Source organism: Prionailurus viverrinus, chromosome B3 (assembly GCF_022837055.1).
Source record: "Prionailurus viverrinus isolate Anna chromosome B3, UM_Priviv_1.0, whole genome shotgun sequence".
Classification (NCBI taxonomy): Eukaryota; Metazoa; Chordata; class Mammalia; order Carnivora; family Felidae; genus Prionailurus; species Prionailurus viverrinus.
Window position 1 is genome coordinate 25,280,028 of NC_062566.1, and position 14,521 is coordinate 25,294,548.

At 50.5% G+C, this 14,521-nt stretch overlaps 1 protein-coding gene across 5 annotated transcripts in view; it reads left to right on the forward strand.

The window, feature by feature from the left end:
* The window catches only part of PSTPIP1 (proline-serine-threonine phosphatase interacting protein 1), a 50,500-nt gene that overhangs the window by 23,340 nt on the left and 12,639 nt on the right, over nucleotides 1–14,521 (forward strand). For 3 of the 5 annotated variants that reach the window (XM_047863230.1, XM_047863228.1, XM_047863229.1), the window contains 5 exons: nucleotides 6,462–6,496; nucleotides 6,730–6,836; nucleotides 9,053–9,115; nucleotides 9,744–9,842; nucleotides 10,649–10,694. In XM_047863230.1, coding sequence (XP_047719186.1) covers nucleotides 6,462–6,496; nucleotides 6,730–6,836; nucleotides 9,053–9,115; nucleotides 9,744–9,842; nucleotides 10,649–10,694 — 350 coding nt within the window. Of the gene's footprint in view, nucleotides 1–6,072; nucleotides 6,158–6,461; nucleotides 6,497–6,729; nucleotides 6,837–9,052; nucleotides 9,116–9,743; nucleotides 9,843–10,648; nucleotides 10,695–14,521 lie in introns of all 5 variants that reach the window. The other 2 variants (XM_047863231.1, XM_047863232.1) reach the window with 2 other exon arrangements.

A 14,521-nucleotide genomic window follows, 5' to 3' on the forward strand; every position in this document is an offset into this window, starting at 1 on the left:
AGGGCCCCAAGCTCACTATTAGGCTCAGATGGTTGGAACAGGGTGGACTGGGGAGGGCACCTCCTGGGAGAGACAGAGACAGAGGGGAGATGTCAGAGACCTTGCTGAAGGTGGGCAAGGTCAGGACACATTCAGAGCCAGTGGGTGACAGGGGCAGGAGCTGAACCCATCTCAGTTCACCTGCTGCCTCCCTCAGAGTCATGCCCTATACAGCTCCCAGCTCAGCTGACTGCACATACTAGGTGCTCAATAAGTGTTGCTATTGAGCCATGTGGCATGTACTAAGATTAGTAAGACTCTTCAGTCATTCCTTTCTTTAACTGGGGGCCAAGCATCCATCATCCATCCATTTATTCAGCAAGCATTTATGGAGCACCTACTATGTGTCATGCCCTATGCTGGGTTAGGAGGATTCAAGAATTTAAAAATAATGTAAAATAAATGGTCCTACCACCCTGAAGCCTGACTCGAACACACTGAGCGGAACCTTCCCAATCCTTTGCATTAAAGCCTCCCTTTAGGGCCTTCTCATGCCCTACCTCCTCTAGGAGGTCCTCCCAGACACTCAGCTTTGTGTGACTGTTAGAGTCTTGGATTAGACCAGGTCACCCTGTCCCCTACCAACCTGGAGGGCTCTTTGTGGGGAGAGTGAAGGGTGGCCATGACAACATGGGTCACCTCCTTGTTTTCATGGAGACTTGTGGGGGCTGTGTTTGAGGTTTGCACCTGGGAATGGCCTGCTATTCAGCATGGGGCTGGCGGCTCATCCTCTAGGGCCCATCCCCTGGTAGGGTGGAGCTCCCAGCCTCCCCACGGCCAACCCTCCTGGGTCCCGTGAGATGCTCATTCTTAGCTCTATGGAGGGCAAGTAGAGGGCTGGGGGGTGCACAGGCTGGGCAGGAGCAAGTGGGGAGAACAAAAGCTGGGGGGTTAAGTGACCCCAGAAGAAGCCCAGTGAGAGCAAAGACAGCAGAGTGGGCCAGTCTCCCTGACCTCTGCTGCCAGAGATGCAGCATTTCTGCATTATCCTCTGACCTCAGCCTGGCCAGAAACCTCTCTCAGGCCTGGAGGCTCAGCCATATACATTAAAGGGAGGTTCCCCCCATCGTTAAATAATTTCTAACATTCACCTCCTTCACACACGGACTCAGCAAACACCTCCTGGGCAGGGGCAATGGAGAACACACATATGAGACCCAGTCCCCAAACTGAGGGATCCCCACAAGTCCTCTCAATGCATTTTAAAGACCTTGTTCAATGAGTGAAGGGCTTATCCATTGATATCCATTATCCAAGCTTATCCAAGCTTAAACTCCATGTCCTTCTCTGCAGAAAGTTCGCTTGGACTCTCCCGTCCAGCCTCCAGGCCTTTGCTCTGCTGGTTGCTCTCATTTCTCCCCTGTCCAGTCCTCATCTTGCCTCGGGTGGGGTACTGGGGTGCCACGTGCTCCCAGCAGCTGCAGAGGGCAGGCATTCTGGAAATGGAAGGAAATCAAGGCTGAAAGGGCTGCGGCCAACTTCCTGTGAGCCCCTAGGCAGCTACCGCAGGCCAGGATAGCTCCTCAAAGGCCGTGAATTTGAGCCCCCGCCTCACTGTTTGGCCACTGCCTAAAATGCTGTGCTTTTCCTGTCAGAAGCGGTTTTGTTTTTTGGTTTTTTTTCATGATCTCTTTTCTGAGCTCAGAAAATGAAGACATGCTGTTGGTGTTAGAGGGAGAGAGGCAGGCCCTGTTCCCATCAGGGGTCCTCTGACACCAGCTCAGTGAGGCCCAGCCTCCAGCACAGAGGTGAGAAGAGTCTGCTCCTATAAGCTGAGAGGCAGGAGCCTCCTGGCCAGTAGGTGGGCAGGGGTAGGCATGTCTAGGCAGGGGTATGAGGTGGTGGGGAGGATATGGAAGGACATGTTTACACTGGCAATTTAGACCGTGTTTGAGCATGGCATTTCAGGCTCTGTGTCCTGACAACCAAGTCAAAAAAAGGACAATAGGATGAGTCACACATGAGGACATTGGTGGCAGATAACACAGGATAGAGGCCTGCATGGGGCCCTGCCCTTACCGTGCGAGAGAGACACAATAGAAGAGAAACTCTAGGAGGTCCTAGTGGCAAGAGGGAGGCAAGCTACAAGATGCCATCTTTTCTGGGTCTCATGGAGCAGAGGAAAACTTCAAATGCTCCCCAAGTCCTCCACAAGATCAGAGATGAAGGCTGTTCTCCAAGGGAGAATTGTGGCTAACCCACAGTGGGCTGCCTCTGGTCCCAAGAACAGTGAAGTATCTCCTCCCCCATAGAACAGAGGCTACCTTCTTGAAAGTCTGGGGCCAAGAAAGAGAGGTGGTGTCCTGGGCCCTGTTGTGTGAGTGGAGCTGTAGGGGCTGGAAGATCCCCAGCACCAGGAATGCGTGGGGCTGGGCGGGAAGGACCACAGCCCAGAGGTGAGCAGGTAGGGAACATGGAGGGCTCATAGCCTGCAACCCTACCCCACTGTCCCAGGTAGAACGAAGGTGGCCTCATCCGTGCAGCCCCAAGGGGCAGCAAGCTGGCGGACAAACAGGAGCCCAAGACGAGAATGGATTCTGTCACCATCAGGACTGTGCTGGGTGGGAACGGAGAATGTCCACGTGGCAGTGCTATGGACTCAGGGGTTCCCAGAATCCATTCTGGGGGGCAGGGAGGGGTGTAGGGAGAAGGACCAGCTGTCCCAGGAGGTTGTGACTCCTTACCGTCACCCCAGGGCCATGGGCCAAGGAGGGTGGGTCAGGATAGGTTTGGGATTAAGAAAGGACTTGGTATTTATCAAATATTGAATTTGTTGCCCTGGACTACAAGCCTGGGGACAAGGTGGGGAGGAGAACCAGCCCTTGCCCCTGTTTAGTGGGCTCACAGGTCAGTGCAGGGACAGATACTCAATGCATCACCCCAAGGTGACAACATGGACAAGTGCCCAGAAGAGACAGAAGAAGAAGACCTGCAAAGATGTTGCACATAAGGAATCAGCACATGCAAATGCCCTGAGGCAAGAATGAACATGGCGAATAGAAGGAACTGGTGGGTGGCCAGGTGACCAGGTAGCCCAGAAAACAGGCCTAATAGGTGAAGCTGGAGGCATGGAGCTGATGAGGCAGGGGCCAGGGTGGCGGCAGTGAGGTGGATGGATAAGAGATTTAGGAGGTGAGAAGGTAGATAGTGCAGGGGGAGGGAGAAGGTAGAGACAAGGATGACTCCTGGTCTCTGGTGTGTACAGCCAGGTAGAGGGCGATGCCTTTGCTGAGAGGGGAACCTTGCTGAGAACAGAGTTTTGTGGGGAGCTGAGTCCAGTTTTGGACACTGCACTTGAGGTGTCTGTGAGCCGTGAGATCTAAAAAGAGGTGAAGACCAGGCTGTGGGTGTTCAGGCCCTGAGTTCTGGCAGGAGATGTGGTCGTGAAGTAGTTGGGGCCTGAAGGTGGTGTGGGGGAGGGCTGGTGGTGGGGGAGGGGCCCCACTGAGTCTGGAGAGGCTCTCACCATGAATAGAGAGACTGAGGCAGGACATGAGTGTGTGGGTAGGCAGAGGGGTTGGAGGTGTAGCCACCGGCAAGGCATCAATTCAGTCAGAGAAGAGTCCTGACCCTTCATCCCCAGGGCAGGTGGGGTCACCCTGGCAGTCACCCCTCCTTCCTCTGGTGAGAAGCAGAGGGCTGGCCTTGCCATCTTACCTGTTGTGTGGCCGTGGATCACTTTCTTCACCTCGCTGATGCTTGTTTTTCTCACCTGTAAAATGCGGATAAGGATGAGACCCTCCCTGGCAGAGCTGTGAGGATTAAATAATTAGGCCAGCCATTCTCACAAGCCCGGAGGCTTGTGAAAACAGGGTGCTGGGCTCCACCCCGGAGTTTCTGCTTCACGAGGACTAAGGTGGAGCCCAAGAATCCGTATTTCCAACCCGCTTCCAGCTGATGGTCATGTGGCTGGTCTTCAGACCACCCTTTGAGATCCACTTAGTTTAGGGCAAGGGGCCTGGCATTGACCAGACAGACCCCACACAGTTCTCTTCTAGGCCTGGATCCCCGTGACTTCTACCAGGTTGCTGATCCTCATTGGCCTCAGTTTCCCTAACTGTCCAATGAGAGGAGGGAGCCCCCTGGAAAGCCTGCCTTGCAAGGACTGCGGGACCCTGGCAGGAGGGCCAGAGTCCAGGGCTGTCCCGGGCGGGCGTCATGAGGCCATATGGCCACCAGGGGGCGTGCGTGCCACTTGGCAGAGAGGCAGGGAGGGGAGCACAGGGCTGGCTGGGTAGAGAGCCGCAGAGGATGTGGCCAGAGCCTGGGTGACTCGCTGCTGCCTCTGCGTGACCACAGCAAGCCTGGCCACACTCTGGCCCCAGTTTCTCGTTCTGCCTCGACTGACCGAGCCTCCAGGTACAGAAGGAGCTACAGCTTACTTTGCATCCTTGGTTAAGGGACAGAGTTAACTCAGGCCGAGATATTTACCCCTGAGAGAGAGACAAGTACCGTCTTAGGTCCAGTCTGCAATGCCTGCACACCATCTCTCTGCGCACTTGGAGACTTGGCACCCATGGGCCCATGCCCACACACCTGCTGGTGAACACAGGCTGCCCCTCCTGCCTTGGGGTTTGGGGAGGTGAGAAGGGAGCCCAGCCTATGGTGCTACCTCAAGAGAACCCCTACCTGAAAGCAAAACTGGGGAGGGTCCTGATAAGTGGGGAAACTGGTAAGCTCTTACGTGGGGTAGTTTAGAGGCCAGCTCAGGTCAAGTTCAGGACAGGGGTGTGCAAATGTGGGCTCAGGGGAGGGTTGCACAACAGCAACCGGGTCCCGACAAGGTACTTTATACATATTAATTCATTTATTCCTCACAAACATCGTGTTTGTGCTATTGTCCTCATTTTACAAAAGGGGAAACTGAGACACAGAGAAAGTAAGTAACTCGCCCGAGGTCCCACAGAGTGAGTAGCCTGGACGGAACCAAGGCTGTCTGGCTCCAGGGTCTGCTTCTAATGCATGTGGGAGCACAGAGCAGGGAGCCCCTGCCGAGGCCCTGCTGCTTTCTGAGGCTGGCATTTCGAGTCTCCTTCTCTACCAGAATGGGGAACTCACCCCACGAGAGGCCCTTATCCCTGAGATCCAATGACCTGCAGAGAGGCATTCTCCCCTGCCAGTCCTGTTTCTGACCCAAGGAAAGATTTGCCTCATGGCGCCCCATTACCTACCAGCAGACGGGACTGCTGTCCTGGGTGGGCTCCAACACCTTTGCTCAGGCACCAGCTCCATTTGTGGCCCTGGCAGGGCTGCTGGATAAAATACAGGACGCCCAGTTAAATTCAAATTTCGGATAAACAATAAATACTTTTTAAATGTAAGTATCCTCCAAGTATTACATGGGGGATACTTCTACTCAAGAAGTATTTGCTGTTTATCTGAAATTCAAATTTAACTGGGCATCCTGTATTTTCGTTTGGTTTTTTTTTTTAACGTTTATTTATTTTTGATAGAGACAGAGCATAAATGGGGAAGGGGTAGAGAGAGAAGGAGACACAGAATCCCAAGCAGGCTCCAGGCTCCAGGCTCCGAGCTGTCAGCACAGAGCCCGACACAGGGCTCAAACTCACAAACCACGAGATCATGACCTGAGCCGAAGTTGGACGCTTAACCGACTGAGCCACCCAGGCGCCCCTATTTTCATTTGTTCTGTCTGGCAGCCCTACCCTTGGATGTTCCTCACCGCCCCCCATGCCCGGGCTAGCCTCTCCCCTTCCTGCCCTCCTGGCATCCCCTCTGCAGTGGACAATGCCATGTCTCTACTCTAGAATGGCCACCTTGCTGCCTCCTGACTCCTCCTGAGGGGTTCTCTCAGGAGCTCCAAGCTTAATGCACCCTATTGTACACTGCCCATGGGTCATGTACTCGCTCCTGGGTCCCCTCTCAGAAATGTCACCACTGTCTGCTCAGCCACCCCAGCCAGGGACAGGGACAGCCTCTCTCTGTCCTCACCTATATGTGCTGCTCATACTACCCTAAGACCCTACATTTCTCTCCTCTGGTATCCCTGTCCTGCTTGCCTTCCCCATCCAGCTTCTTCCAAAACATCCTCCAGGCCACTTGCCTAAAGCCAGTTCTGAATGCTGCTCTTTCCTACTTCAGCTCATCCTGAAGGCAGGTGAGGACCTCGTGGGGGAGGGACCCCACTGAAGGAGGGAGGGCCTGGAAAACATGCAGAAGCCAGGAACATTCTGGCACAGTGGAAAGGTTTGAAGGCTTTATCATTTCCAAAGAGAAGCTCCATCTTCCAGAAGGGGCTGAGTGGATGGTCACTGGGTCTGATCAGAGGGTCCCTTGCGCCTAGGTCAGTGTGTGTGAGCCATCTAGGGCCATCCTACCAAACATAACGTCCCTGGGGCCAGTGGGGGCTTTAGGACCTGTTGTGCCCTCCTTCTTCTGATCCTGGCCTTTCTGTCTTACAGCTCCCTGAGGGCCTCCTTTGACTCCCTAAAGCAGCGTAAGTCCCGACTGTCCTCAACCCCAGGCTGCAGGGTGACAGGACCTTCTGGGAACACCCCTGTCCCCATAGAGGGAGGTAGTTAGATCCTGGCGGGGGTGGGGTGCTCAGGCTGCACACAGCACTCTGAGGCTGGCAGAGGATTTGGGGGTATGGGGCTGAGGCTGGGCTAGTCCAGGCAGGAGTGAGTATGTGGGAGGCCGGGGCTCCACGCCTCCATGCTCTGCCCCCAGAAATGGAGAATGTGGGCAGCGCCCACATCCAGCTGGCCCTGGCCCTGCGTGAGGAGCTGAGAAGCCTCGAGGAGTTCCGTGAGAGGCAGAAGGAGCAGAGGAAGAAGGTGAGGCGGGTGTTGGGGGTGGGCCCCGAGTGGGAGGTGGTCATCATCTCTGTGAAGTTGAGTGATGGACCTTGGGGATGAAGCCAATGAACGGTGGAAGACAGCACTCCAGGCTTGGGGATGAGGGTGACTTGAAGGCAGAGGGGATGCGTGTGGGCAGAGACGGGCCACTGGAATGAGGGCCCAGCATGCAGGCCTGAGAGCCCCACTGGAGGTCTTCTCCTGAGCTTCTCATGCCAGGAAGAGGGAAAGGCATTGGTCTTTTTGATTAGCCTACTATAATAGACTGTAGAAGTTCCGTGAGAGTTTGGGGGTATCTAAAGGAGGCAGCCTGAGTCACCAGAAACTGGTCCTGAGCTGAAGGGTCAAGGCTGTTTGTCTAGGACAAAGGCAGACTTGGTGGTTAGTCACTGGAGCCACTCTGTAGGGCTGCCTGGCTGAGAGGAGCCACAGATCCTGCATGGAGATGGGAGGTAAGGGTGTCATGCTGACCTTGGCATCCAAAGGTACTTCTCCTCCATGGGTAGCGCATAGCTGTCTCCAGATGGAGGGACTATATGGAAAGGAAGTAAGGTCCCCATCAAGGGAGATATGTAAGCAAAGTCTGGAGGCTATTTGTCAGGGAAGCCACAGAGGTGGGGTGGAGAGTAGGCTCAGTGACCAGGGTCCCAGGGTCTCCTCCCAGGCTGGAGACTCTCTGACTGGCTGAGCCCATGGCTGCTGGGAAGGCAGCTGGGGACACGTGCTCAGCCTCACAAGGCCTTAGTGATGAGGGTGGCACCTGGACAGGATGGGACAGGCCAGCAGCACACAGAAACACTTCTTGCTTGGAGATGAAGGATCTTTGCAAACTCTCCGAAGAATTGAAAAATGGAAAGGCCCACAAAATGGAGCTGTGAAGGAGAGGGCTTCCAGCTCGTAGCTAAGGCCAGGCTGGGCCTGGGAGTCCCAGGCAAGCTCTTCTCCTCATTGTGCCTCAGTTTCCCTCTCACAGGTTGGGACACGTATGTGCATCTCCCAAGTTTTGGGGACCCAGCCCACAAGCAGGGCTCCTTCAGTCTTCTTCGACAGGCTCTGAGAAGTGGCTCTGGCCACAGAAATAGAGCATGACTGTACTCTATCTGCCCAGCCAGCCACCTGGGGTCTCAGGCTTTTAGGATTCTAAACTTGGGGCCCTGAGTGGACAGTTGGTCTCCCAAGCCAGCCCCAAAAGCTAGCGCTGCATCAAGCGGCTGAAGCAGGTGACCACTCTGAGCTGGGACTTGCCTCACGTGTGCAGGGCACCTGCTGAGACTGGCCCCAGGCTGGCTATTTTTAGTTTTTCTGTGGCCAGAGGGGCTGTAATGTCTGCAAAAGCTGTTCCAGACAGAGAGACACCTTCCCCAGGGTGGCCAGAGCCCCCACAAGTGGAGAACTGGGATGTAGTATGTAGGGGAGATAGCCTGGACTTGTGTGCATACGTACATGCGTGTGTGAGAGGGAGCAGGGGGGAGCCTGCATGCGTGTGTCCTCACTTGTGAGCATGTACACGTGTGTCAGTGTCTATGTGTGCCCACACCTTGGTGACTGGGCAGCAGGCCTGAGGCTCCCTGCTGAGGCTGCCCGTGCTGAGTTCTATTCTCTCTACTGTAATGAGGAACCTGGGAGGTGAGGTAGGGGTGCAGTGGCCCTGTGTGCCCACAAGTGGCAAAAGTTTGGCGTGTGTATGTTCACCTATGTGAACAGGCCTATGGCTGTGCACAGGGACATGGAGAGTGGCTTGTGTGTGCTTTTGGATGGTGTCTGTGGGTGCTCTGTGAGTGTGCACATGAAGGCCTGTGTGTGCGAGCGTGAGCGGTGGGAGCAATGGGAGCCTGTGAGTGTGTACTTCTGTGTGTCATGTGGAACTTTGTGTGCCTATGTGTGCCGGTGTGTACACAGTGTGTGACCAGCGTGAGGAGGTACAGAGACTGTGAGTGAAGGACTGTGTGTGTGTGTGTGTGCGCACAGGGCGAGTATTCCCGGGACAGAGACCAAGTCCTGGTTGGAGTCTGCAGCAAAGAGACACAATGGGCACATCCTGCCCCGGGCTCTAGTTTTCTGTGGCATCTTGTCACTGCTCCCTTCAGAGCCAGGAGGGGATGCTGTGTCTCATCCCAGGGACACCCCGTCCTCTTGGCCTAGGGGAGCATCCTGAGGCTGCAGCCCCCCTGCTCAGAGCCTTGTGTCCCCTGCAGTATGAGGCCGTCATGGACCGTGTCCAGAAGAGTAAGCTGTCTCTCTACAAGAAGGCTATGGATGTGAGTGTGAGGGTCTTTGGCCTGGAGGGGTGGAGGACTCACAATGTGGACCTCAGGAGCCCTGGGCTGGGCCCCTGGGACAGGGCTTGCCTCAACCCCTGCCCAACAACACACACCATCGCCTGTTGGGTGTTTGGGGCTGAGCAGGGAGCCAAGGACTCATGTGGATGGACCCAGGCCCTGCCCTTGGGGGGCTCCTGACTGATGGGCTGGTGGTCAGTCCCAGAAGTGGCCCACGGGATGATCCATACTGTTAGCTAGGGACTTTGGGGGTGGAGGGAGAAAGGACCCCTGAGCTGTGTCCCCTAGGACACTGAGTGAAAAGGAGAAAAAAGGTTCGGCAAGAGGGGACAGCATATGCAGAGGCCAGCATCGTGCAGATGCATGGTATTTTCAGGGACCTGCTAGTGGTTTGATGTGACCATGTCTCTAAAGAGACTGGACAGGGCCTGGAAATAAAACCTCCTTCTCCATCTCTATTCTGGACCCCCAGATCCCTGTCCCTGGTTAGGAGGCCCCCACTCCACCCACAGTCCCCGACAGGGAGAAGGGAGGCTGGGTTCAGGGAGCCTCACTCTGGGTGCCCCCCGCACCCCCCCCACCCAGTCATGCTTCTCCACACCCGCAGTCCAAGAAGACATATGAGCAGAAGTGCCGGGACGCCGATGACGCCGAGCAGGCCTTTGAGCGCATTAGCACCAATGGCCACCAGAAGCAAGTGGAGAAGGTGCGTGGGGCCACTGAGGCCATGTGGTGTCACCCAGGACTGGAGCAGGGAAGGGAGGGAAAGAGGGCATGCCACAGACACCCCAAGAAAGGTCCACATCTGGAACATCTGTTTACTCCTCTCTGAACTACCATCTTCCCATCTGTGGAATGGGTTTCCTGGAATCTCAGGACATAGACAGGGCCAGCTAACTCTCACATAACCCTTGGAGACCCATGCCACAGAGAGGAAACCAAGGCCCAGAGACAGTGGGTGGCTTGTCCAAGGTGTCAGATCCAAGAAAGAATAAAGAAAGGATACACACCCAGGTCATCCAGAACCCAAGATCTTGACTGTTTTGGCCCCTGGGCCAGGGTGAGGCATCAGAGGCACCAGGGCCCAAGAACATATTTCAGCCATTGCACAGACAGGACAGCTGAGGCCCACAAAGGGCAGAGAACTGTGGGTGAATTAGGGGCAACAAGGTAAGGGCAGGGCCCACGTCCCAGCTGGTGGGTTCAGAGGTGGCCAGGGCCATGGGACCTGGCCCCCGTCCATATTTCTCCCTCTGATCTTCATATCCAGTTTTCACATGTATCTGCACGGGTTATGCATTTATTTTTATTTTTTTAATTGGACGCTTTTTGATTGTGGTCCTTTGTGGGGTGAGGCTGGAGTAAATGGTAGAACTTGCCCATGGTTGGCTCCTAAGTGTCCCCCTGGGTGGCTCAGGAAGGGTGGGATAGAAGCACCTCAGAGCCCCCCAGGAAGGCTGGGAGCCCGAGCGCTGGGGCCAGCTCAGCACTGCTTTTCCTCTGTCTCCTCAGAGCCAGAACAAAGCCAAGCAGTGCAAGGACTCAGCCACGGAGGCAGGTACGCGGCCTGGCCCACTTCCTCTGCCCTGGGATGGCAGCCCAGATAGGCCTGTCCCTTGCCCCACCCCACACTTTCCTCACCCCGGGGACACACACTCATGCAGGACTGTACAGAGTCATATGCTTACCAGTCTCACACGATCATGCAAGTAAAATAAAAACATTGGTGTTCTCCCGTTTGCCAAGACTGTTCTTGGTACTTTGCATGTTTCAACCAGTCTGCACAACACAGTAGTCCTATGAGATGACTGCTATAATCGTCCCCCATTTATTTATTTATTTATGTTTTTTATTTATGTTATTTTTGACAGAGAGAGACAGAGTGTGAGCAGGGGAGGGGCAGAGAGAGAGGGAGACACAGAATCTGAAGCAGGCTCTAGGCTCTGAGCTGTCAGCGCAGAGCCCAACGTGGGTCTCGAACTCACAAACCATGAGATCGTGACCTGAGCCGAAGTCAGACACTTAGCTGACTGAGCCACCCTAATTATATCTCTTTTAAATTTTTAGATTTTCAATTGAAGTATAGTTGACCTACAATATCATATCAATTTCAGGTGTACAACATAGTGAATCGACAATTATAAACATTGTGCAGTGCTCACCATGATAAGTGTTACCGTCTGTCACCAGTGTCGTTACACTATTATTGACTCTCTTCCCTCTGCTGTACTTTTCATCCCTGTGACTTATTTCTTTTATGAATGGAAGTTTACACCTCTTAATCCCCTTCGCCTATTTTGCATCCCCCAACCCCCTGCCCTCTGGCAACCACCAGTTCTCTATTTTTATGACTCTATATCTGTTTTTTGTTGTTGCTGTTTGTTTTGTTTTTTAAGTTCCACACATAAAGTGAAATCATATGGCATCTGTTTTTCTCCGTCTGACTTATTTCACTTGGCATCATAACCCTCTAAGTTCATCCGTGTTGTCATGAGTGGCAAGATTTCATTCCTTTTTATGGCTGAGTAATATTCCATTGTACATCTTCTTTATCCATTCATCTATCAATGGACACTTAGGTTGCTTCCACATCTTGACTCTTGTAAATAATGTTGCAGTAAACACAGGGATGCATATATCTTTTTAAATTTGTGTTTTCAGTTTCTTCAGGTAAATACCCAGAGGTAGAATTACTGAATTGGTATTTCCATTTTTAATTTTTGAGGCAGCTCCATGCTATTTTCCAGAGTGGCTGCACCAGTTTGCCTTCCCACCAACAATGCAAGTAGGTTCCCTTTATCCGCATCCTTGCCAACACTTGTTATTTCTTGTTGTTGTTGTTTTTTTTTTTTATACTAGCCATTCTGAGTGGTATGGGGTGATATATCATTGTGGTTTCGATCTGCATTTCCCTGATGATTAATGATTTGTGCATCTTTTCAAGTGTCTTTTGGTCATCTGTATGTCATTTTTGGAAAAATGTCTATTCAGGCCTCTGCCTATTTTTAAATCAGATTTTTTTTTTTATGTTGAGTTGTATGAGTCCTTTATGTATTTTGGGTATTACCCCCTTATCTTCTCCCATTCATTTGGTTGTCTTTTCATTTTGTTGGTCGTTTCCTTTAGCTGTGCAAAAGCTTTTAGTTTGATATAGTTCCAATTGTTTATTTTCGCTTTTGTTTCCCTTGCCTGAAGAAGCAGATCCAGAAAAGTACTCTTAAGGCTGACATCCAAGAGTTTATTGCCTATGTTTTCTTTCAGGACTTTTATAGTTTCAGGTCTTACATTTAGGCCTTTAACCCATTTTGAGTTTATTTTTTTGTATGGTATAAGGAAGTAGTCCAGTTTCATTCTTTTGCATGTAGCTGTCTAGTTTTCCCAATGCCATTTATTGAAGAGACTGTCTTTTCCCCATTATATATTCTTACCTCCTTTGTCATAGATTAGTTGACCATATACGCATGAGTTAATTTCTGGGCTCTCTATTCTGTTCCATTGACCTATGGGTCTGTTTATGTGCCAGTCCCATACTGTTTTGATTACTATAGCTTTGTGGTATAGTTTGAAGTCTGGATTGTGATACCTCCAGCTTTGTTCTTTTTTCTCAAGATTGCTTTGGCTGTTTGGGGTCTTTTGTGATTCCATACAAATTTTAGGATTTGTTCTGGTTCTGTGAAAAATGTTGGTGTTTTGATAGGGTTTGTATTGAATCTGTAGATTTCTTTGGGTAGTGTGACATTTTAATAATATTAATTCTTATAATCCGTGAACATGGACTATCTTTCCATTTATTTATTTGTGTTGTCTTTAATTTCTTTCATTAATGCCTTAGTTTTCTTTTTTTTTTTTTTAAATTTTTTTTTTTAACATTTATTTATTTTTGAGACAGAGAGAGACAGAGCATGAACGGGGGAGGGTCAGAGAGAGGGAGACACAGAATCCGAAACAGGCTCCAGGCTCTGAGCTGTCAGCACAGAGCCCGACGCGGGGCTCGAACTCACGGACCGCGAGATCATGACCTGAGCCGAAGTCGGCCACTTAACCGACTGAGCCACCCAGGCGCCCCAATGCCTTAGTTTTCAGAGTACAGGTCTCTCATTTCCTTGATTAAATTTATTTTTAGGTACTTTATTCTTTTTGGTGCAATTATAAATGGGATTATTTTCTTAATTTCTCTTTCCACTACTTCACTATTGGTATATGGAGGCACAACAGATTTCTGTGTATTAATTTTGTATTCTGCAACTTTACTAAGTTCATTTACTAGTTCTAATAGTTTTTTGGTGAAAACTTGAGGGTTTTCTATGTATAGTATCATGTCATCTGCAAACAGTGACAGTTTTACTGCTTCCATATCATTTTGGGTATTTCTTTTTCCTTTCTCATTGCTGTGGCTAGGACTTCCAATATTATGCTGAATAAAAATGGACATCCTTGTTGTGTTCCTGATTCCTGTTTCCTTAGAGGAAACGCTTTCAACTTTTTACCATTGACTGTGGTGTTAGCTGTGGGTTATTATGGTGAAGTATGTTCCCTCTAAACCCACTTGTTGAGAGTTTTTATCATGACTGGATGTTGAATTTTTTCAAATGGCTTTTTTGCATCTGTTTTTTTCTAGTAGTCTCTTACAATCCTTTGTATTTCTCTGGTGTCAGTTGTAACTTCTCCGCATTCATTTCTGATTTTATTTTTTGATTTCTCTTTCTTTCTTTGTTGATGAGTCTGGATAAAGGTTTATGAATTTTGTTTATCTTTTCAAAGTAACAGCTCTTAGTTTTATTGACTTTTCTGATTTTTTTAAGTCTCTATTTCATTTATTTTCACTCTCATCTTTATTATTTCCTTCCTTCAACTAACTTTTGGCTTTGTTTGTTCTTTTTCTAGTTCCTTTAGATGTAAGATTAAATTGTTTATTTGAGGTTTTTCTTATTTCTTGAGGTAGGCCTGTATTGGTATAAATTGCCCTCTTAGAATTGCTTCTGCCATCTCTCAAAGATTCTGAAATGTTGTTTCCATTTTTATTCATCTCCAGGTATTTTTTTAATTTCCTTTTTGAATTCTTCATTGACCCATTGGTTGTTTAGCCTCTATGTGTTTGTATTTTTTCCTTGTAATTGATTTCAAGTTTCATACTGTTGTGATCAGAAAAGATGCTTGATAGTATTTCAATATTCTTAAATTTACTAAGACTTGTTTTGTGGCCTAACATGTGATCTATCTATCCTGGAGAATGTTCCATGTGCACTTGAAAAGAATGTGTATTCTGCTGGTTTGGGATGGAATCTTCTGCACATATCTAAGTTCATCTGGCCTAAAGTATCATTTAAAGCCATCATTTCCTTATTGATTTTCTGTCTGGATGATTTACCCATGATGTAAGTGGAG